This window comes from Siniperca chuatsi, linkage group LG6 (genome assembly GCF_020085105.1).
Source record: "Siniperca chuatsi isolate FFG_IHB_CAS linkage group LG6, ASM2008510v1, whole genome shotgun sequence".
NCBI classification, from domain to species: Eukaryota; Metazoa; Chordata; class Actinopteri; order Centrarchiformes; family Sinipercidae; genus Siniperca; species Siniperca chuatsi.
The window spans coordinates 18,447,038-18,471,779 of record NC_058047.1 but is presented as its reverse complement, the minus strand read 5'-3'; the positions used below and the strand labels follow the sequence as shown (position 1 = coordinate 18,471,779).

At 42.8% G+C, this 24,742-nt stretch overlaps 1 protein-coding gene across 5 annotated transcripts; it reads left to right on the top strand.

Annotated features, from left to right (window-relative positions):
• Positions 1 to 160: 160 nt before the first annotated feature.
• shdb (Src homology 2 domain containing transforming protein D, b) lies at positions 161 to 24,015 on the top strand. Of its 5 annotated transcripts, none has more exons than XM_044198780.1 (8): positions 161 to 387; positions 3,775 to 4,158; positions 6,037 to 6,187; positions 9,072 to 9,293; positions 16,885 to 16,959; positions 17,706 to 17,880; positions 19,568 to 19,687; positions 22,465 to 24,015. In XM_044198780.1, the coding sequence occupies exons 2-8, from the start codon at positions 3,826 to 3,828 to the stop codon at positions 22,649 to 22,651; spliced, it is 1,263 nt and encodes a 420-aa protein (XP_044054715.1). In that variant the 5' UTR covers positions 161 to 387; positions 3,775 to 3,825; the 3' UTR covers positions 22,652 to 24,015. The 5 variants fall into 5 exon arrangements, with proteins under 5 accessions (XP_044054715.1, XP_044054718.1, XP_044054716.1 ...); XM_044198783.1 differs by lacking the exon at positions 161 to 387 and adding an exon at positions 2,792 to 3,113 and having other exon boundaries at positions 22,394 to 22,635; XM_044198781.1 differs by lacking the exon at positions 161 to 387 and adding an exon at positions 2,831 to 3,113 and having other exon boundaries at positions 22,468 to 24,015.
• Positions 24,016 to 24,742: the final 727 nt, after the last annotated feature.

Sequence of the window (24,742 nt, the reverse complement as noted above, 5' to 3'; positions counted from 1 at the left end):
TCGTAAATCAACCAATCAGCAATGCGCAAAACGCCGGATCAACGTTTGATTGGCGATGATGGATGACACAGCCTACTGCATCTGTCGCGTGCAGCACAGCTAGCATTTTTAAAGACGCTTGCAGAAGTGCAGAGCTGTTATTTAGTGTTTACCAGGCTGCTGTAAACTGTAGAGTAGCATTCAGTAATGTACGACTTGTCATTTTGTCGGTGTCCTTCGCTTCAGCAGCACCTCTAGCTCACAATTCAACACTAGGGGTTTAGAGAAAGTTCCTTATTTTGGACATTTTAGCCAATCACTAAAACGTAAAAGTGAATTTAACCAATTGCAACACTGGAATAGCTGAACCCGGAAGCGCACACCTTTTTACTGTAATGAAAGAGAGAGGTGAGTGAAAAATAAAATAAATGTAGTTAGGTGCAGGGCTAATCTAAATGTTACTCTTGTGGGTGCTACTGAGCTTATATACTTTATTAAATTGATATTTTACTGAGGCAGTGGCATTAACATCTCTGTTATTTCTATTTATAATTTCCATCAACATTGCCTGATTCTTGGTCATGAAATGATACAAACTATGCAATTTTTTATTTTCACAAACTATGAAGTTAAATGAGACCTGCCTCTGCTGTTATTTCAGAATCATAGCCTACATGCAATACACACAAGCAACCAAATGAGGGCAGTACAGGCAAAGCAGAGGAGACAATGGAAATCAATTATTCTTACAGTACAAGTCTGTGTAGCCTCTTTTCCAGTCCCTAAATTCAACCTGAAGACTCATGATCATATTCAAATTAAATACATGGCTTTCAAAGATAACCTTTGTTGATGTGTGTCAGGTTGCACGTGAGTGTCTACAGCCACTGATGCTTTACAGCAGGTCTGTGTACCTCTCAGATTCATAAATGATGCTGTTCAGTTGGGAAAGAGCAACAACTGAAAGCGTGAAGTTCAGAGAAAATGTCACATCCATATTTAGCCCTTTATAATGAGGGAGTCTTATTAATTCTCTGAAATATTCCACAGCGCCTTGTTGTTTCTGTTTGATTCAATTAAATATCTGGCCCCTATGCAACAGTATTTATTTTGCATGGAAAAACACAATGACTTTATACCTGTCTGTCTGTCTGTCTGTCTGTCTGTCTGTCTGTTTGAGATTATCTCTCCCTGTAAGAGATCCTGGTTTTCCATTTCTGTTTTCCTCTCCCCTGTGCTCTCCATGTGTCTTCCTCTTGCTGAGTCTGACAGCTTGCCTGTCTCTCTGTCTCTGATATTTCCATCTCTTGCTCAGTTTCAATTTTTTCTTCCATGCAGTTCTGGCTCTCACCCCAGCCAGGATGGAAACAAAAATTAAATGCATGCTCAATATGTTACAGGGTTGTAGAGGGGTTAGAGGAGGTGTTAAGACTGAGCGGATTGTGCAGATGAAAAAGGGGAATGTATAGCTAAGGGGAGGGGGAAGAGAAGGACGATTACTGGTACATTCAAAGATGTGAAAAGAGATAAAAATGCAAAGGTAGGAAAGAATGACAGAGAAAGGGCAGGGGGGAGAGAATGGGGAGTACAGAAAGATATAGAAAAGGTGCTGAACCCCTGAAGAACCAAAAGATGATATTTCTTTAAGATGTGAGGAAAAAGATCTTAATTTGGGGGAAGAAGTTATTATCTAATGCGAACAGCATCCCTATATATTGTGCAACCTACAGTATGTTGTGCTAACAAGATCTGTATCAACTTATTGAATGACTGGATCTCATTCCCAGAAGATAAAACCTTTTAGCACAACATATTGATCTTGTTCCCACATGGTAATGACTGGTTCTCAATACATATGAATCTTTTTCCCACGAGATGTTGTTGTTCCCACAATCTTGTACTGTTAACATTTTTAAAAAATTATCTTTTTGGGGGGACCTGCAAGATGTTTGCAATCGAACACCTTGAGTGACTTCAGTTTTCCCTCGCACACAGTTTGGGACTTGTTTTTGATCCCCATGAGCCTCCTTTAGGTCTGAAGCCGGTGCTTGGTGAACACTGGAGCAGACAGACCAGGGCAGGCAGGCAGGCAGGAGGAGGAGGATGTGAAAGTCTTGATGGGAGAGTGTTGATGGTTGTGGTGATAGCAGTGGGGGTGGATTCTAGCTCCATGACCTCATCCAGTCTCCCGCCCCTGGGAGAAAGTGAGCTCATGAGTATCGTAAAGAAAGAGGCATTTACAGTCTCTTAACAGACTTAGATGGCCATACCCACTGTAACACACAATCCAATTTACCAGCTTGGACCTTGGAGAATGGGACATCTGTGAGAGGATAAAACAAAAGGAATGAAACACACACTCAGCAAAATGCCTTATTTTTCAATCAGAGTGGACAGGCTTCAGTGCTTTTGTCATCTTTTATTTGAGTGTTTTTTGTCTCTACACGTCTGTCTAAACTTCACTACAACATTGCTCATGTTGCCCACAGGGTGATGGGATTTCCCTATTCCACCAAACCCTTTCATGAGGAAGCAGACAGTTTTGTTCACCCTCAAGGCTTTTGTAGTTAGGCGTTCTTTTATGGAAAACTGCATAATAATTTCAAAAACCTTCAGTGAAGCTAAAACAGGAAAATTCTCCAGTGATCTCATGCGAATAAATAATGCACATCTTTGGAGCACATTCGTGCGAGCTGCCCCCCACCCCCCATTTCTGTTCTTCATTTGTTTTCCCCATACAGTTATTGTGATTTTAGAAAGAGGATGCATCTCTTGCTTGTTGCAGTCGGTATTATGTGCAGATATCTCAATGAATGAACGGTCGGCTGACTGCGAAATGGCATAGCAGAATATTCCACTGGGAATGAAGCGCCTCCCCTTTTATCGCACGGTTGAGTTTCTCCCGGAGCTGTAGTCGCTCTCTTCACTCGCACATTTGCCGTCAGTCGTTGGAGGAACTCCGGCGGATGTCAGTTATCTTGTTTTGTTCTAGAAAAGCTGCTCTTTCTCTTGTCCTTTTGTGGAATAAAAAGCGCGAGCAGTGGGAAGTTTTGTCACTTCTCTGTGTCATTATTGTGATCGACATGAAGAAACGCGAAATAAAGCATCCAAATTGGCTGAAGGACTGAAATAGGGTAAGTGAGTATGCCATCGCAGCGCAGCACTCACTGGTATTTAAATCCAGTGTTCTGGTGACTGTTGAGTGGAAGTTTAAGAAAAAATAGTTTATTTTCAGTTTGAGTTTACAGCTTACCTAATAGGTCTGTGCCAAAACTAAACATGTTGTATTTTATGTTGTTTAAATTACAAAAGGAAAGCCAATGAGATGTTTAAATTTAATACAACTATGATTGCTCATTGCTTTGATATTTTCTTTCAGTCTTCCCTTTTTTTATCAGCATGTTAACGTCGGACTTTATTGCAGGGGTGTGAAATATAATTGCAGCCTTTGGGCAAAGTCCAGCTGCCAAACGTTATTACTCCCTGCGTAAAACAAAAGCAGTGCATAAAGCCCAGCTGTTGGTGTAGTTTAATGTCGCATGAGTGCATGTAAACGCACACTGATTGTGGGTCTGTGATCAGGAGAACGTTGTCCAGCACAAATATTATAAGAGGATCAGGAGCTTTGGATTAATATTGTTTTTGGAATAGAAAAGTAGTTTCTTTCGATTGTCTTGTCACGGTCAGAAAAAACACACAAACTCACATCAGAAATCCAATTCATAGCTCAGACAATCTCATCAGACATAAGGTCAAGCAATAACCTCTATGTCTGTCCCTATCTGCCCCCTGCAGCCTCCTGCCCTCACTCCACCACACACCAGTACGTTTGGAAGCAGAGCTGCCATGGCCAAGTGGCTGAAAGACTACCTGAGCTTTGGCAGCAGGAAGATTCCTCCACAGCCGCCCACACCAGACTACACCGAGAGTGAGATCCTTAAAGCCTACCGGCTCCAGAGGGACCTGGACTTCGAGGATCCCTACGAGGAATCCGAAAACAGGTCCAGGGGCGAGTCTGGGACTTCCGACCCCGCCACACCTGTGTATGGGTCTCCCATGAAGTCATCCACTGTGGACATGAAATCTCCCAAACACAGACTGATCAAAGTGGACTCCCAGGAGCTGGGGCGCACCAAGATCCTCCTTAGTGCCATCTCTTTGGAGGACCAGCAAGAGCCTGTAAGAGCCTCAGTTTCTCAGCATGTGTTTGTAGGTGTTCAGAGCAAAAAGCAGGCGATGACAAATTTAAGTTTTTATGGTACCTGTCTTATGAAGGGAAGGCAAGTAAGTGGTGAAGGATAAAAACACTCTCCCACTTCTCTTTCATCCCATTTGCATCACCGTGACAGCTTTATTGATCACACTCCATAAGCAAGTGACTGGTAATGTGTGTCACAAATATGCATTGTTTACATAAATCGCATTACATTCCATGCACCACATAAATTCGCTACCCTAGATGGAAGAAAGAATTATTGATGGCTTGAGCAGACCGTTGAGTCGGAGAGGGTCCCAGTCCCCTGAGTTTATGTCCTTCCATAAATAATAAATGGGGTTTGGTTTTGCAAGCTGAGAGAGACCCCCGCATGGGCACATGTTAGGGGCCATATACAGTACGCCGTATGGTGATATGCCAAGGGCCACAGGGAGGTATGATTTATACAGTGGTGCTGTTTGTGTCATCGGGACTGCAGTGCTTTCCTAGCTATGTACTGTGCGTGTTGTGCTGTAGAAAACATACACAGCTCTGCGAAGAAAAAAGGCAAGCAACTGGAGCAGAAGCAAAGGTTTTACAAGGAAATGGTCTTCACATTAATTCAGCTCACATATGCTGAGTAAGTTTAGGAGTATTTCAGGGTTTTCATCGCTGCAGTTAAATCCATGACTCTGCTCATGGAAAATGCTACAAGTGCTGAAGTGGATTGAAGTAATAGTCTTAACTCAAGTCAATAGCTCCCCTCTCCACCCCACTCTCCTCCAGCTCTCGTTCATTTCCCAGGGTCTGTGGGAGCATCCGCACTCTAATTAACATTGGAGATTTCTGTGCATCGATAGGTAACTTGTTACAGAATCAACATGGGATTAGGATGTAATTTTGTGAGGGTGTGTGCATGTTTAGTAGGAATTTGGGAAGTGAGCCGTTTTCCTTTGTCAGAGAGAGAGGAAGAGAGCACTTTGTCAAAGGGTGTATGTCTTTGTAGGTATGTTCACGTGTATGTGGGTTTGTGTACATGTTTATATGTGTGTGTGAGACCATATGGCTGCCTTTGTAGCTGTCAGTGTGCCAGCTGACCACTGTGTTCCTCCTGTGCTTGCATGAAGGAACAAATGCTCCCATCCAACCAACCAACTCCCTCTTTACTCTCTGTGCTCTCTTCCTACAGCCAAAAAACAAATCATCATCAGACAGGCTACATTGCATATAGCTTAAATGTAACAACAAAGATACAATATAGTTCCCCCTTTAAAGGTTTTAAGAGGGAACTATATTGTAAAGCTACTATTTATGCATAGCATTGGTGTGTCACTGTAATGTTGCACACTAAAGGTGCGAATTAGTGTCTTGATGATACTCCAAAAGCGTTTTGTCTGTAACCAAACATATATTTAACGTGCCATTCAGTGAGGATGTGATTGCTTGTTAAGAGGGTTGTGCTGCTCTCTCTATCTCTGGTCTTGATGAGCTGTTGTCTGTGTAACACTCCTTCCTTATTTAGCATTTATACATGTATTACAGACTGAATTCTCCTAATTACCAGAAAACATTTGGATCCTTGGTTGCTTTAATTGAAGTGTTTCATTCAAAAGTGTGATGTACAGCTTTTACAAAATGCTGATATAGAAAACTGGATGACGGTCAAACTCATTATAGCCTATGATTAAAATTTCAGCGCTTTTCGCACATGTGCCTGCAAGACAAAAACATTTAAAAATTGGTTTGTATTTATTGTATAAAGACAAAAAATGCTGGCGACAGTTTTCTCCAAGGGGGACAAGTTAAGGTCCTGTAACAAAGCCCATTTTTCTTAATGAGTAAGTGTGTGTTTTGTCCTTTAGGTGGTGCCGTCTGCTCCATTGGCAGGCGACACAGATTATTCTGACCCATTCGATGCTCGCTTGGACCACAGGTCGGAACCAGACCTCAGACCTGTTCCCTGCGAGAACAACGGCTACATGGAACCATATGAGGCCCAGAGAGTCATAACAGGTCAGTCGACTTATATTGCTCATCAGTCAGAATCAGAATCAGAATCAGAAATACTTTATTGATCCCAGAGGAGAAACCCTTTTGTTACAGCTGCTCACTATCACGTCAGCGCACAAGCAAAAAATATAATACACTATAATACAGGTCAGACAAATTAAGTACCAAGTGGGTATAAGTATAAAATTAAAATAAGTGTAAAGTACAAAGTGGATTACCGGTTGATGATAAGTATGTACGGTATAATAATATAATGTAATAATATAAGTAATAAGTAGTAGTGCATGTACTGACAAGTTAAGTGTAGCTTATTAAGTATCTTATCAGTATTATAGTGTTTCAGTGATGTTATCATAGAGGCATGTGTATAGTTCCATGCCATTTCCTTTTACAGCTTCCTTTTTATATTAAAGTAAAAAATCACAGTCAGGAATTTTATTGCATTTCAGGTGCACCAAATCATGAATAAGATATGCAACTGTGGCATGAAGTAATATCATCATTGATCTATAATCTATCAGCAATTTTTTTGATGAACAACATTGAGATGTACAATGGCCTTATCATTCTTTATCACCCTTCTTTTTCTTTATAGTGAAGTATTTCTGCCTGTCTTAACAGGGTAGTGTATCCTTATTTCCATATTTTCCAGTTCTTTGTTCTAAAAACACTGTTAAAATGCAGTATTGCTCATTAATCTAGTTTAATGACTCCATTTGTTAGTAGACAGTTCTACACTAGAGTGTTGTAACTGTCCACTCAACTGTGTTTTTAGTTCATCAAGCTCATTCAGCTGAGTCGGCTCTCAACCTTACGAAACATCCCTTTTAGAGACATCTATCCGGTCTCAGACCCTCCCTCCTCCCTTGTGATTTTCTCCCACATCATCCAGCTAACATCTATCGTTCTCCATTTGTCTCTGCTCCTGTAACATCTCTGTCTGCCCCTTTCCCCCGCACTCTCCCCGGTCTGTCCCAGTCATTTAGTGTAACAGCCCCCCCCCCTCCATTTCTCTATCTCTCTTCATCTCAAGGGCTCTCGCTGTCCCTGAGGGGAGTCTGGCTGTCTCTCTAATCTGTCCTTTAGCGACTTTTTATGTCCTGTCCGCTCTCCGTTGTCACTTGTGCTGCCTTTTTAGTGGTCAAATGAAGTTCATAATATTGGGCTTGAGTGAATGGAGCATCCCTTCATCTACCCAACTGAGAAACCTTGAAGAAAATCTTTTCCCGCTACAGCTGGAAAAAGCCATTGGCGTGATTAGATTCACAGCGGTGATGGCAGAGCATTTGCCAAAGCATTGTCACAGCTCTTTCATTGACTTTGAATTGCGCCTGTCACTCCAGGGCTGTCTGCCTGCCTGCTTTTGTCTGTCTGTCTCTCAGTCTGTTTTTGCTCATTATAAAACATAGCAGAGCGGCAAAGACAGATGTGAGATCGGCATAGTAATTATCTCTCGCAGACTGTCCTGAAAAGACACCTGTGTGCTTTTTAGACTGTACTTAGGGGATAAAAAAACATCTTCAGTGCTTGTAGTTTTGTTATGTATGCCTAAACACTCCCCGTCGTTATTCCCCTCAATCTTCAATCTCACCTTTCTGTCAAATTGCTATTTTCTCTACACCCCCCCCCCCCCCACCCCCCAACCCACTTGAGTTTTCCTCCATCATGTTCCCTATGAATTTCTCATTTTATTTCCTCTGCCTTCATCTTCTCCATCCTCCAGGCTGCCGCTGACACTGCGGGTTCCCAGCGCAGGTAGAGCAGCATTCAGCCCTGCTGTGCTTCTGTCTCAATGACTTAACATCAAACACTGACAGACCTCCCCCCTCCCCTGTCCTTCTCTTCCATCACCTCCCTCTTCCCCTTGTTTCCTCACTGCTTCCTTTTCCTCTTCCTTCTCCTCCTGCTCCTCGCCCCACCACCTCAGCTTTCCCACCTCCTCTTTCCCTCCTCCCTTTACTTGCTCCTCCTCTCTCTCTATTTCCCCTCCACCCTCTTCTTCATAACCTCAGGGCCTTTCCCCAGGGCCTCCACTTGGTCGCCATGGTGACTACAGGGCCGCCCAATAGCGGTGTCTTGTCATGTGAAGGTTAAAGTTTTGCTCTGCCTTTCACCAGCGAACCCTTCCATTTAGTCCTGTTCCCTTCTCACGTGAGTGCACCTTCTTTGCAAGGCTGCTGGCTGTGTACACAAAAGATGCAGACTCCTTCATTTTCCCCCCATTTTCTCCTCTTCTGTACCACTTGTTTTTTTAAAGGGTACATTTTTGAGGTCAACATATCAAAGCGCCATTACTGATTGCTGCTGCTGCTGCAGCTTAGAGGCTTCTATTGATGCATCCAGAAATTAGATTTCATCCTCTTGCTTGTGTCAATAATCTTAAAGCCTTTTATCTCATGGCCACATTTGACTCCACAAAACAGTTGCAGGTGCTGAGAAACATTTCTTGGTTGGAACCCACTGAGAAAGTGATGAAAATGTTAAGAAGGGAACATGGATGCTGCTGTGAGCCGTGCTAGATTGCTGCTGGGATTCAGGATGGACAAGAGAAGGGGGGGCTGGGTTTGTCTACAGTGTTGCTACTCAGCATCTAGCCCAAGGCCTTGTTAAGCCCCGCTATATGAGATTCTGAGCCCACGGCAAGCTGTGCAAACATCATTTGTCTCTCTCCTCTAATTCTAGTCATGTCAGAGCTCAACAGGCTTTAGAATAATATCGGTGTTGTGTTTAGGGGAACCTCATTGCTACTGGTAAATATAATTTCTTAATGTTGCTTGTTTTTCTTACAGACTTGGTTAAATGGGACACACCCAAGGAAATTTTGAATTTTTGCAGGCGTGTGTGTGTCTAGGTATGAATTTTTGCTATTTTGCATATGCAACAACAGAGCTGCAGCGTGGCCCAGGAGGAGGACGGCCGCGGGGCGGGGTTCAGCTCTACGACACCCCCTATGAAGATGAACGAGGCCAGCGCCTGGGTCTAGTGTACGGGGAACCTCAGGAGGAGGGCAAGGAGAGCAGCAGGCTGCCACAAGATGATGAGAGACCGGCTGATGAGTATGACCAACCCTGGGAATGGAAAAAGGATCACATCTCCAAAGCTTTTGCAGGTAACTGGGAAAATTCTGACAGTAAAGTCAACAAAAATGAGAGTGGAGGATAGCCTGACAAAGCCTACCTACAAATCATGTAGGCTGTACAATATATGATTGATAAACTCCCTCTCAGTGAACTCTTGATACACCTGTTTGGATGAATACTCACTGGTCTTTACTATAAATTTCAAACTGAAAAAATATGGCAGCTGTTCTGGAAATGCTGCCTGAATTTTAGTCAAGGTTTAGGCTATAAGGATGCGGAATAATTTTCATATTTAAAATTGCTATTTTATATACATGTCCATGAGTTTTAAGAGGCTATGAACCACCTCATTGTCTAAACCTTTCCTCATATTTTGTTGGTTTTTCTGTCTTCCAGCCACCAGGCTCAATCAATACTTAGTTTCCCAGAATATCATTTTGTTTAGCAGAAATTGAGGTTGTAGAATGGCAGTGTGCAGGAAAAGCATTTTTAACTGAACACCTAGTTTAAAGCCCCCATATTGGCAATCGCCCATTGTATTGAAGTGTCTTTGAGTGAAACAATGAATCCCTACCACGCACTGTACAGACGAGAGCTCCTGGGTGTTATAAACCATAAGGTATCTCACAAAATATGCATTATTTTTAGAAAGGGACTCATTCGATAGAATTTGTGAAAATTCCAGGCTCAAAAAGCACTGTTTTAAAGGTCAAACCCCTCCCAGGAGCACACAGAGAGAGCCTTGCGGCTGATACTACATGGTGAAATACTCATCTAACTGTCCTGACCTTTAATGTAGTGTCTGCCCCCCCATCTCCAAAGTATTTTTTGCAGGATATGGAGAGTGCTGTGACCTTCACTGTCTCAGCTCAAATGACACATATCTTTCTCTCTCTTTTACTGCATTTAAACACCCTCTGTTGACTATTGATTTCTTGCACTCACACATATGACAGACCACAGTCACAATAACCTCTGAGATGATCATTAGAATTGACAGAGATGTCTTTTTGTGTGTGTGTGTGTGTGTGTGTGTGTTTGTGTGTTTGTGTGTGTGTGTGTGTGTGTATGCCTGAGAGAGATACAGTGGACAGCATAAAGAGAAGGTTAGCGGAGGAATGAACAGAAAGAAAGGTTCATTTTCTTTCATAATCATATTATCTGCAGTATTTTTAAATAAATGGCGTAGTGCATGATTATTATTTTTCAAAGTTGCGCTGACAGTACATGTCACATCCCATCCCATTATGTTCCATCTATTGAATATAATTGGAGGGAGAGAGTGAAGTAGAAGTGAGAGAGACAGAGAGGAAAAGAGAAACAGAACCAGACTGATGGGTCATTTAGGAGTGGATCAGTGTAAGGCATGCCAGGCCAAGTCGGCTTAATTGAGCTGCATCTCCAAGTCACCAAGGTCAAGGTGATGGGATAATAAATCAACCTTGCCTCGTATGCGCCCCAGTTAATTACATGCCTACATGCGCGTGACTGATCCAATGCTAATAAGAGTCATGGTCAGCACACCATTGTCTGAACACACACACACAGACATATCCATTCACACCTTGTTCAGGCTTAAATTAGATTAACTAGATGAGCACCAAAGAGACACACCATAACTTATTTGAATGGAGATGATTTCAAAAGGAGGTGCACGACAGTTAATTTAAAAGCCAATATCACCTCACACCTACTTAGCGCTCATTCCTTCTTTATCTGTTGTTTTCTTCCTCCCCAGCTTTCCCTCTTTGTGTCACAGTATGCGCTCCTGCAGAGGAGCATTAGAGAAGTCAGTGGAGGAAAACGCTTGTGCGGCTCTAGTTGTCTGACCCCTTGTTTTTTCCATTTGGAGTCAGCACTCTGAGCTGGCATGCTGTCTGTCTGAGCAGACCAAAGCACTGAAGTGTAAACAGACAAACAGTATTTTCCATTCTCACATTTAATCCATATTCCCAGACCCACTCAGCGTTGCTAGGCATGGCCCACATGTGAGGGAGGGGAGAGATTGGGTGGACAAGGATGGAGCAGAAAAAAAGAGAGATGGCAAAGATGGAAAGAGGAGGGAAAAAGAGATGAGGAGGAGTATGAGAGAAGCAGGACAGAGAGAGAAAATGGATAGAGAGGCTCCAGAGAAAGCTAGCTGGAGAGAAATAGAAAGGGACGTCCAAGGTTATGGTATGTTTGGTGGCAGCTCAGTGGATGTTTGTGGAGGCTCAGTGCTTCAGAGGGGAGGGGCGTTAAGGAGAATTAATGATCGGTGGCTGTGGCGAGGTGAGGCGAAGGGAGAGGAGGGGGAGTCAGGGCCATTGTGGCAGGGTGCAATCAGTCATCCGCTAACACAGGCACACTCTCGCACACATATATACACCAACGCAGCAGCAGTGACAGGGCTGTCCCCACACCCCTTCCTCCCTGCGGATGTGACACACTCACTCAGATAACCCGCTACATGGGGCAAAGGGGGGCATCGCAATCTGCCAGCAGCCCCTCATCATCACCTTCACACTGGCGCATGCACATATGCACACACATGTGGATTCTCAACTAGGTTTCCCAACTCGCATTATCAGGCACCTAATTCAAGGGTGAGAAGATGTTGTGTGCATGTTAGTGTGTGTGTGTGTGTGGGGGATTTTTGTTGCATATTGTATGTGGATTTGCGTGCATTGTATTGTTCTTCTTAAGTGAATCTCTTAATTAATGATTTTCACAACTTATCCATGCTTAAATGTAATCGCCTGGGTGAATATTGCATGCTGTGGCTATTTTTCAAAAATAAGCTTTCTCTAAAGCATTGTATTTATTTTCCGCTGGATACAGAGTTCACTTCAGCCAGCTGTGTGAGGGTGAGCCTGGCAGTGCCTGAGGGGTTGGATGTGACAGGCCCCTCTCAGCCCGGTGGGTTTTAATTACAACGTTAGAAAGCTGTCACCAGTCACCACCATCCAGCTCAAATTACAGCAGTCATTAATTCCTGGAAGTCAATAGACAGTCCAGCAGTGAGATATTGGCCCTGCAGCCATTCAGCACCAATTAGTTAGCTAATGGAAGCCACAATCTCATTATCTATCTTATGGCCACACCTAATGAACAGATGAATGGGTGTTTCAGGTATGTCATGTTTTTAAGTTCTATAGTCCAGTACAGGAGCTTTGAGCCATTTGATGTAGATGATGGTCATCTAAAGGTGGAGGAGTGGGCACATGATGAGAGAGCCGCAAATCAGCTGGAAATCTGGATGGGGAAGGCGAATGAATAACATTGCCACCCCTAGCAATTACTATTATGGTGCCATTGAGCAAAGCACTTATCCTCCACTTGTTCCAGTGCAGCTGCTCATTAGGCAACAGCAAAAGGCAGGGGCTGTACAGGGAAGCTCCAGAGTATGAATGTGTGTGTTCTAAAAGCAAGAGGGTGGTGGAAAAAAAGTTTTTTTTTAATCCGCTGTGCCTTAGTAGCCTTACAGAGACGCTAGCATGGCTGTAGAAATTAAGAAATTCTGAAGAAATTAACAAAATATTTTAAAAGTCATCCAGAGCATTAGATACCTTTTTATACATTCTTGTGTAAATAGCAATGTTAGCTGGATGGTGAAGGGTGCTTTAAAGTGTTAATGGATACAGAAGCAAAAGTTCAGTTTAGCAAAGCTTGCAAAGACACCTTGACAGATGGTTGGCGTGTGTATGTGGTTTGTCTGGTTGTCTAGATACCTGTGCTCTGACAGGACAGGGGGTTTACTGGGTTATTCTGCGTGTGTGTATGTCCCTGTAGGAGACTGAAAATATATGTTTGTGTGTGTATGCAAGCAGACAAACATGTGAGTGAAAAAAGGAAGGAAGAAGAAAATGAGATTTCCATTTGTGGTGTGATGCTGCTCTCTGTTACTCTAAGCAGGCCCTGGGGGCATCTGACCAGCCTACTCATCAATTTACTGGCAGCGGAAGGAGGCAGTGTCGCTCTCTCTTTTACTCTTGCCTACTTTTGCTCTTTGTCACATTTCCTCTCTCTTGCCCCTTCCCTCTCAATCGCTTGCTGCCTTTCTTTCTCCTTCAGCATGAACCTTTACTGACATTAATGAAAAGGCATGTCCTTCGTGATTCCCTCTCACTGAACAATATGAGAGACGGAGGGGGGGATGATTGAAGTAGAGTAGGGCAAGAGAGAAGAGGAGCAAGGGAATATGGAAAGAGAGATAATGCCCCACTTACAGGAAGATAGGTGAAAGAGGAGTGATGAAGAAAGAGGGATATTCAATATAGAGAGAAAGACGGTGAGAGCAGCATGAAGTCACAGGGGAATGGATATAATGAATGTCTGTAAAATGGATACACAGACAAGATTGTCAGTGTGATGCTTTTAAGATTAAAATCAAAATGGTGTGGATCCATATTATGAAAGGGGAACTTGTGTGAATGCGTGTTTTGTTTTTTTCCTTCACTGGCATAAGGTGTTAATTGTCTGTCCTTATGGGGGCCATTTTGCCCAGCAGAAGGTCTTTGTGTGCGAAGAGAAGATGGGATGCCAGGGCTGTTTGAAAAACAGATGTCTTCATTAATGGACCTAATGAAGCTGTCCTATTGTCTTTGTCTGCTCCTCCTTTATTACGAGGACACAGAAAACAGCTGGTGTGCTTGAAAAGTCAGTTATCTGTCACTCATGTTGATATATCCTGTGTGCGACACAGAAAGGAAAACGGAGTCTGGTCACTCCCTCCCCCTCAAATCATTTCTGGTAATTGTTAGCAGGTAGTTGAGGCGCCAGACACATGTGGGATTTTGGCAGACCACAAATTACTGAATTGCTGTCACCTGTTTCATTAGTTGGGTTAAAATGGAGGTCAGAACTGATGAAAAATACACTCCTTTGTTTTAGCATATGTAATTAATACAGAGTAGTAGATTTTAGGTAGAAATCATGAATATAGTCTGTGCGCAGTGATGTGAGCGTGCCTTTGTCTGTAAACCGTTGGTATGTCTCATTGCCTTGTATTGGAGAACAAAGCAGAGCACTAACCGCCTTCTATGTATGACAGATCCACAGGTTCCCATTAGAAGTTAATGGAAGCCAGATGTTCCCTGCTATTGAATGAGTGACATGATGTGATTGTGTGTGTGTTTGCATGTGATTGTGTGTGTGTGTTAGCTTGGTATTCAGCCTTTTGTTATCAGAGTGAGGAGCAGGCAAGGTTTGTGTGTTGGTGTGTATGTTCAGCCTTTTGCAGTGGAGAGAGCTGTCAATGTTCCAATCTTACTCCCAGATAGAAATACACTAGTCCCAGTTAGCTTGGCAGAGCCTGTCAGTTTGGGAGGTGTTACGTGGGTTGCAGTAATTAAAGGGAAGGTCTGTGGTTTTAATATAAATATATTTGAAAATGGATTTCTTGATATAGATTTGATATATTCTGACAGATATTGGACTGATTCACCCCATGGCATAACAACGTTTTAAATCATGAGATGCGGTGAAATATGAGATACTGTGACTTAACACACCAAATCTCTGAGCTGTCACCCAAACATACACAGCAATACAAGCTAATGTCTTCAATCCTGTTTTTCTGTCTGTTTGATGTCTGGCCGCTATTAGCTATCTCTGTCTCTATATTTGTGTATGTGTGTGTGTGTGTGTGTGCAGGTCACAACGTAAGCCACAGAGACACAAAAATCTGTTATGTGTCTGATAATTTCAGTTGTATACAGTGCAAATCATTAATTATAGTGACGTTCTCTTGGTATTTGAGAAGCAATATGGTTTCAAAACTGAACTTTCATACCAAGTCATCTACTGGTTTTCATTCTCCTCATCTAATCAGGGAGTGATTTACTGCTTAGATGCGGGGTGAATGCAGTTAACTACCAGCTATGACAAGAAAACTAGAAATACCCTGGGTCCAAAAGACAGGCATTTAAAACTCGGGTAGTTGAGTGATCTGTTGATCAAGATAAATTAAATGGCTAAAACTGCCAGAAACAAGTGTATTGTTTAAAATGTCCAAATGTCCAAAGCAAAAATCAGCAAATTGGAGAAGACGGTGGAAACAACTGAAATCATCTCACCACTTTTGGCAGATTTTTTTTTCCGTTCGGAAAAGTACAATTTCAAGATTCAAGAATACTAGAAAAAACAACTTGTTAAGAAGGACAACAGCCACCCAAATACTGGAGAGGAATCTTGATGGAATTATCCCCTCCATCTGTGTAACACCACTACCTGAGCTTAACTCTCACTCAGATGGCTGAGCACATTTCTGATATGTAATAAATTGTCTTGGTTGTCTCCATTCTCTCCCTCTCTCTCTCCTTCCTTGTTACCCTTCAATTGCTTTTGTGTGCTTCTCATTTACACCCCTCTCTCTTTCCACACTTCTCTCTCAGTTTTGTTTGAGAATTAGAGGTGTGAAATGTGATGTGGTGGTGAGCGGACAGGCAGCGTGTGCGAGTGTGGCAGTGGTGACGTTTCGGGGTATCAGGTGTGTGTGTGGACCTGTGTGTTTGCGTGCATGTCTCTCATTGAGGGGTGCCAGGCCACACTTTAATCCTGGCTTCAGCAGAGGTGCGGCCTGCTCCAGATGGGGCCATTGTACTGCGCCATGCATCAATAATTCACAGAGAGCCAGAGAAAGTGGCGGAGTGTGTCTGCCTGCTCAATAATTAACCAGGGAAGGCGAAAGCCATGTATGTACAGCCTGGGTCTCTCTCCAAATGCCCATTCAAATGGCCTTTGATGTTGCAGGCCTAGGGGGTCTTTGGATTTGTCGGCTCATTAAGACGTCACCCCTCTTTTTCTTTTATTTGTTTTGTAATCCGTTTTCGCTATGAGCAGGAGCTGAATGTACGGTGTGAAACTGGCAAATCGCATAATGTGTGTGTGTGTGTGTGTGTGTGTGTGTGTGTAAGGCTGCAGTAATGACTGTTACAGTAGATGGTTGCCTGCCATGGTAGATAATGAGCTATTTTCAGTTCTGTCTCACAGTGCACCTTCTGCCGCTCTTCTACAGTAGGTAGGACAGTGAATGGAGCATTATTCTGCCCCCACACTCCTCAGTTCTTCTGTCACACTGCACTGTGGGTTACAGTGCACAAGAAGTCACATTTTGTTTTCATTGCGTCTCCTGCTACTAGACAATTTCTTAAAGTGGATTCGTTCAGGTTATTATAAATAATGCAGCCTCTGAATTCTGCTGTCCTCTTTATTTGAACTCCTGCTTCAGTCTTATCTCACCTGATAAATTGTTGTAAATATAGGGTCTGAAACACTAAGACTATGTTTTGTGTGATGAAGCAACGAGACAAGAGGTAGGGTATATTACTTGTCTTCATGACAGGAGGTATATTTAAGTACATTTCATGACACCACATCCCTGTCATCTGCGCACACATGTTGCCCCACACACTCTCAACAGGGCTTCCCTTTCTTGCTCCTCTTCCACATCTCACTTCTCGCTTACGTTCTCCAGCTCACATTAAAATCTTGCACCTGATTTCAGTCTCACTTCTTAATCATCACCATTTCCCTCACACATCTTCCTTTAGTTAACTTTGTTCAAACTCATCTGCCGTTTTCTCAGTCTGTCGCTCCCTTTTTCTCTCGCCTCCTCCCCCCTCCCCTCCCCTCTATTAGAAATGAGGGAGTTGTCGGAGTTGCCCTGGCCTGCCCCAGTGGGTCAGCTGGAGGAGCCCCCTGTCAGAGAGCAAGGTGACCTCCCACCCAGAACACAGTCCTCCCCCCTACCCTGCCTTCCTTTATCACCCCAAACACACGCATATACAGACACCCTGACTTTCATGACCCAAGCTGTTGTCCTACATCTGCTCTACCTCCATCCTAAATCCCAGCGTCCTGCATCTGCACCACCTACATCTGTCCCTGCCTGCTGCGGTTGTTGGGTTGTCTGGTTGTTTGGGTTTAAAGCTCTCCCTTCTTACCAAATTCCCCTCTTGCATCAACCATGCATGAAAAGCTTCTTGTAAATCAGGATGTCTGCCTTGTTCATGTCAGGGTACTTAGTAGTGCTATGGTATACTTAATGTTTAATTACAAGTTCTGTAGATTGAATTTCACCAAAATTAGGCACAAAAGGGGTAAATAACACTTTAGTCTGTAAATGTAATTTGCTCCAGAATAGAATCAGTATAGTCAACATCAAGTAATCTGCAGTGTAGTCTACTGGAAGACAAAGACGTGAACCACAGCCAGGCAGGGAAGATGCCAACTTCCTGTCTCTGTCTGATGATGGTAATTGTGATGATGCTGATAGTTTTGCAGTCCATCAGACCGGGACCTGCTGTCCCATCCACGAGAGGTCTCTCTGCTGCATGCATGGTTTTGCAATAGCCGGATGTCTGATGTTTACCTAAGTCGGGCTGTGAGGTTTAATCCATTTTGATCATAGCACTGTGTAAATACTGTGACTCACTTTTTCTGTCCCCGTCTGCCAACAGTGCAGTTTGATGGCGCAGAGTGGGACCGCTCCTCGTCGCCCACAGAGCGGTTGCGTCCCACAGGGCCCAGGTCCAGCCCGCTGGCAGGAGGGGGGATGAAGTTCCGAATGCCGCAGGAAGGCCTCGCCATTGTTGGGGAGAGAGTGGACCCTACTCTGCCTCTGGAGAAGCAGGTGTATGTATGCAGTCTTCTGTTAAACCCATAGGAGCTACATTACCACTATGTGTTGCTATGTGTCAGAGTAGAGGCCACACTCCAGTTAAGGTTTAATCTGATTAAGAGGCTTACATGCTTTGGTATTCAGTGACTTTTGATAGTGATTGAGTGTCCTTGTTTCCATTAATTTAATTACCTTGAATATAATACAGGATAAAGAAATTGCCCTGTCCTAGCAGAAAAGTAGCAGTAATAGTACTGGTCTTGCAGTTGACATCAGCTGAAATAAAATTGTACCTGCAATGCTGTGCCAGATTGAATATTTGCACATGGGGCAATCCAAGGACAGTAAGGAGTAAGACTCAGCATTATTCTGAGTTAAGATGTTTAAATGCATCAAACAAACCTGGAATATGCAATTATTTGTGCATGTAAATACAATTAGCATATGCTATTAATCTCTGTAAGATTTAAATGTCTCTACATGGCTGTCATGCACATACATTTATCATACATTGTTGTTTGAGGGAGAGCGGGGTTGTACATGCCACAAATAAAGCCAAAAATCAATTTTATTGCATCGCTTTGATCTATTGAGGGCGTGTACACATTAAAACGAAACGGTTATGTGTTTCAGCTAAGCAGCACTCATCAGAGCTGTGAAAGGTTAGAATGAGAACTAATTCAGTAAGAACATTAAAAACACACATTTACTTTGGTCTTGTAATTTCAGACATCATTGGTGTAATTTATGTGCGGTTTCTGCGCACATAAAGGGCTGTTTTACTAATGAAATCCAAGCACATGACACCCCTTAAGCACACATGCGCATGCACACACACACACAACACACACAGTGTTGTACTCATTAACACATACATACGTGCACAAATTCACTTGAGGTTGGTAGTTGATTATTATGGCCCATTACTCCCTGATGATCTCTTAAGGGCTGTTGTGAGCTTTGTGTTTTCCTTCAGCTCTGTTTTAAATAGAGAAACAGCATCACTGTCAACCTGTAGCATTTAGTACATCTGGCAAAGTAATGTCCAAGAAAATCTCAATATTATGGCAGAAATTATTTCACTTAACTAGTTGTATTGTCCCTAACAGTTTTGTCTTTTATTATATTATTTTTATTATGCTTTGGTTAAACACTTCCTGTGTTTTTAGCCATACTAGAGGTATGGCTCCATGGATGGCATTGTCGGTCTGTTTCTCAGACTATTGGTTGGTTGGTCCATCACTTTGGTCCACACTGAAATATACAGACACTCTTGGTCCCCAGAGGATGCATCCTAATGACTTTAGTGATCCCCGGATTTCTTCTTTAATGCCAGCATGAGGCTGACATTTGTATTTCTGAGTGTAATGTCTCAACAACTATTAAGTAGATTGCCATAAAATTTGGGAGATATTCATGCACTCCTCAGGATGAATTGTAATAACTTCGGTGATCCCTTTACTATTCATCTAGTGCCATCATCAGGTCAAAGTTTGTATTTGTCCAATACTTTGGTTTATGACCAAATAGCTGCAAAACTAATAACATTCCCATCAGCCTCAGCTGTACTTTGTGTTAAGGGCTAATTGGCAAAGATTATGTTGGAATCACACTTAATGTTACCACTTTTACCATGTCTTATTGTGTGTGTGTGTGTGTGTGTGTGTGTGTGTGTGTGTGTGTGTGTGTGTGTGTGTTCAGATGGTACCATGGTTCACTGTCCCGTTTGGAGGCAGAGTCGCTGCTAACTCTATGTAAAGAGTGTAGCTACCTGGTGAGGAACAGTCAGACCAACCGCTCTGATTACTCCCTTTCCCTACGGTAAGACTCGGACATACACACACACACACACACACACACTTATACATGCACACACACTGACCTACCACAACAAGCAAATCGTATTTATCGTTCTCCGATAAATAGCTTTACAATTGAATTGCGCACTTCTCATTTTTTCTGTTGTGCGACTGAGGAGTGTGTGCGCGAAGTGTTTGTGAAGCCTCCTGAGCTAACGATCTCATATCGCATTCTCCACACCTCTCCATCTGTCTCTCCCTCCCCTCCACCATCACCCCCATTCAAGATCACTGCTGCCCTGATTCCTCTCCCGATACTCATTTGCAGGGCACAACACTGCTTATCTGGTCAAATCTCTACCTTGTAATTACTACCATGATCCATCGTCCCGGCCTCACACCGCTCTCCCATCATCCTTCTGTCCTCACCCCATCCTTGGCCCCCTCTCCATGGCCTTCCTCTTTGGCCCCAACGGGCCCTCTTAAGTGGTAATCAGGCAGGTAGAGCACACTTCAGTGCACACATCATCCTCCCCATAATCACTAATGAATATGAATTACCTTCTGTGGGCCACACTAGAAGGGAATCAGGGAGGGATGGGAGTGGGGGTAGGAGTGTCACTGTGTTCTGCTGACATATAAACAAGCTCATGCATTACTCATTTACATGAGTAGAGTGGGTTTGACACACACACACACACAGAGACACATACACACGCACTTTTGCTCAAGCAACAAGGTCACTGCTGGCTCTGGTTCCCCAGATGGCGCATGTGGGGTTTGGAAGAAGTAATATCTCTTATGAAACTACAAAATCTATCGACCTTATATTATTTCGGTTGTTTAAAAGGGGGAACTCTGAGGGTCTACTTCATTGAAGTAGACCCTCAGAGTCTTAACAAAACAAAGAACAGCAGCATGGCACAATCTGAAAAGATTTGAAGCTGCTTAGATCTTTAATCAGCTTAAAGGGAAGCTTTGGTTTCATACAGCCTTTATTTTCTTTGTTTTAGCCATCATTCCAATCAGTAATAATAACATTGTACACGCAAAGTTAATTGCTGTAAACCAGGAACACAACATCGCTAAAAAGAAGTCAGATGGGGCAAGAAACAAAAGCAGTCTGATGATCATACAGCTCCTAGCTAAACGTATTTGGAAGAGAACACCAAGGCGACCGGTAAAATATTACCCAAACTCATAAACATCCATCACAGTTTAAAGACTTTGACCTACTTTGACCTTCCTTATTTTCCACAGTTTTTCTGTGCAATTAGGGATTATTACTAGCATTTTGGTGCGCTCACCTTTGGTTTTAACTCTAAATATGCCTGATGTTTTTCATAGCATTGTTGTTTATGGCATATGAAATTGTCTGCATGTTGTAAATGTTTGTCTCCCTTTTCATTGTCTCATATATTGTATCCCTTGTCCTCCATCATTGTAGTCCACACATTTCAAGGGACAACAATACCCTTGAGTGTAATCTTGTGTCATATAAACATATGACACAAGATTACACTCAAGGGTATTGAGTATCAAGGCCATTTACTGGAATGTATAAACAAGTGCTCTTGCATTCTGTCATCAGATTATAATAAAAGATAGAAATGGCAGCCAAAACTACAAAAATAAGACCCAAGTTGTAGCTAATAAATTGGAATTTTCCTTTTTCCAGAAAATAACATGTTCCATCATGTCTGTGTGTACATTGGAAAGAAGCAGTAGGTTAGCCTTTATCAGGGTGTTGTGACTGGTTTGCTGGCTGTTGTAAGATAGTGACACTACCTCCATGATGTCAATATACCCTTCAGTAAGGACCTCTTGTTTAATAACAACCAATATCTGCTTAATTCTGTAAAATAATGCAGCATCCATGTGCTTCTGTCATTGTGGGGTTCCTTGGAAAAAGTGAACCACACCTACTGTTTAATAAGATTACACTGTAATGTGGACAATGCGAAGAATGACTAAGGTTGTTTAATGGAGATAAAATGAAGAGACACTCCAAAGTTAGTCAGCACTGAAATAGACAGGCCTGCCAGATTTAAACCAACATGAATATTTATGAAAGAGCGTTGGTTCTAGTGTACCATGAGATACAAAGAGTCCCCAAACAAACAGGACTGGATGAAAGCACACTGTCAACTCTGAGCGCTGACGTGATGAAGCATCAGTGCTCTGGAGGCCAGTGGGATGATCACAAACTGCCTGTTGTTTGGCTGTATTCACAGTGAGTGTTTTTGGTTTCACTGCTCTTCAAAATTTAATTTGGTTTACTAGAACAATGAAAATTATGGTGACGTGTCAGCCCTTGTCTTTCCCTCTGCTTCTATAATTAGACATACATCATGACTGGCTGGCTGGCTCTTAAAGGGGAAGTCCTGTCGTGGCTGCCTGGCACTTAAAGGGAAGGAACCAGTGTGGTTCTCTCGGCTAGCCCTTTCTGAAAGCCCTCTCTGGTTTTGTCTTTCCTTCCATGTGCTATTGCACCACTCATTCATCCATCATAATGTCCATTCCGTCCTAATTTGTGACACAGTGTTAAATCTTGTTTAGAATCATCCTCAAAGTGCAGGAAAAAGAAATCAACATAAATCCTGACTGTCATTTCCACTGTGTCATTATGTGACAAATTGTGTGGAAGGCTGCATGATGTTTTATGTGACCCACATTTCATGTCATCTCTCTTTTCGCCCCCTACACTTCTTTCTCACTTTCATATCAGATCTCTCCCGCTCTCTTTCTTCTCTTGTCTCCATCCTTTCTCAATCCATTCTTCCTGTTTTTTCCTCACAGTAGCTGCCAGGGTTTCATGCACATGAAGTTCACCCAGTGTAAAGATGGCAAGTACGTGCTGGGACAGAACAGCCCTCCCTTTGACACCATCCCAGAAGTCATCCACTTCTACACCTCGCACAAACTCCCGATCCGAGGGGCCGAGCACCTGTCCCTGCTGTTCCCCGTGCTGGTGCAGACACTCTGACTGACCCTGACACTCTTCCTGGTCCTCCAGGAATTCGTTGTGATTGGACACGTAAAACTTGAATGTTTGACGGTATCTTCCCAGCGGAGCGCTAGTTGTCTCTTCTTGTTGGACTGGACTACTTTTGATGATTCAACACACCAGGGGATAATGCCCTCACCCACCACTGCTGTTGTACCTGTGCCAAGTGTCTCTAACATCCAGAGGGACTGATTCACATGAAATGCAATACCTGAACTTCAGGCCACCTTTGCTGTAACTCCCCTCTCTCATCTCCTTGCTGAACCAAGGGGGCTGACTGTAATGCAGAATAAGTTAGCAGAGCTGTAGCTGCGAAAAAGTCTGTATGTTCTGAATGTACTGATGCCCCAGTTTACAGAAGACCTGCAGACAATTTAGATTTAATTACTGCTGTTCCATAAAAAAACACCTCATTGACACAGGTAAAAATATTGCTGTTGTTAGGTGAAAACCTCACAAGTCACATTTAGCTGATTTTTCATGTTTATACTAGAATTAATAAATTCAATTGTACTGTATAACATGTGAAACTTTTTTCATCCTCTGGCTTGGGAGACCCTTTTGTAAATGTTGGAAAATTCACGTTTTCCAATCAAAAAACCAATGCTATTTTCGAAAATATAAGGGTTTTACCAACAGCAGTTATATTTTAGATGCTTTTCTACACAAAGCCACACCTGCTAATTTTCATCCAGTCTGTTCTGTACTGTCATGCTGCTGTACGTTGAGGATTTGCTTGATATATCTCCATGTTATTTGTTGATTGTTCATCATAAGCAACAGAGAAGCTGTGTTGTGGTGGTACTTGTGTTGACCTTTCTGACCTGTATCTCTTGTTGGTTGCCTACGTTGCATTTGGTAGACAATACTGAGTGTGTAAAAAAGCAACCTGTCACTGCTGTCATTGACTTTATGCTAAGCTTTGAAGCTGAGCTGTAGGCTACATATGAAGCCAAGAAATGCTAATCAGCAAACACTGAACCCTCTCAAACAAACTCTCAAACTTTGTGACTGTTGGCCACATTCTCACACTTCCTACATATTTGATCGCAGATTTTTCGTCTGGCCAAGTCATTACATGTTGGTGGCTGAGTTGTATTTGAGTTAAATGCTTGCCATCTGGAATGGGTTCCCATGTGTGCTGCCTGGCTGCAGCGTTGTGTGACAAAAACTGATTTTAGGAGAGAGACAATTTCTACTATTATGACCATTGGAAATGACAAATGGGAAATGATTTAAATCATTATTTCTTAATCCAAACATCTATATAGACTTGGTTGTATTAATTGTTATTATTATGGCCATTTTGTCTCTAGTAAAAAAATGAGAGGATGTATAATTCACCTGCTGTGTTGAGGCATCTCATCTGTATTCAAAGTGTTTCTAAAGAGTGTTGACTCTACATGTAGATCAGTGGTTCCCAACAGGCTGGGACCCCCACAAGGGGTTTGGAGATGAATCGTGGGAGGAAATATTGAAAAACTAAATTCTGCTTGGGGGGGTGTTACCTCTGCAGGCCTCTAAAAATGCATCACAAATAATTACTGCTGAACTGTTCACAACTCGTAGAGGTCACATGCAGTAAAGGTTGGGAACCACTAATGGAGATGAAAAATCCTTTTGGTCTTGTGTTTGATTCAAAAAGAAAACACTTCCAAAATATTCTGATTAATAGTATATCTGATAAAATTGTATGCAATAGACTCATTTGCAAACCAGAAAAAAGGAAAAGAGGCACAAAGGACTTGGCAAGATTGCATGCTTCACACACATTTGCTTTCCTTCATCCATTAACAGCAAGGTTGGGAGGGAGAGGGTGAGGACTGGGTATGAGGTGTGGCTGAGGAGGGGTGAGGCAGCCCTCATTATTTGGGCTGCGGTGCAGTGAAAAGCACTGGGATTGCTTTCATTACTGAGCCAAATGAAATAGCAGAGGCTGATTACCCGCGTGACGGAGAGAGGAGACGAGCTGGATCATTCTCTATTGGGGAGAAAGAGTGAAGGAAGGGGGATGAGGGAAGGGGGAAGGTCTGGGTGTACTTTGCCAACAAGACTCCGAACAAGTGTGTG

What these genes read in the sequence shown, in the direction of transcription:
- shdb (XM_044198780.1), top strand. Translation starts at nt 3,826, where the DNA reads ATGGCCAAGTGGCTGAAAGACTACCTGAGCTTTGGCAGCAGGAAGATT. An exon ending in CATCTCCAAAGCTTTTGCAG is followed by an intron (nt 9,294 to 16,884) that starts GTAACTGGGAAA and finishes CCCCTCTATTAG; the next exon opens with AAATGAGGGAGTTGTCGGAG. An exon ending in GATTACTCCCTTTCCCTACG is followed by an intron (nt 19,688 to 22,464) that starts GTAAGACTCGGA and finishes TTTTCCTCACAG; the next exon opens with TAGCTGCCAGGGTTTCATGC.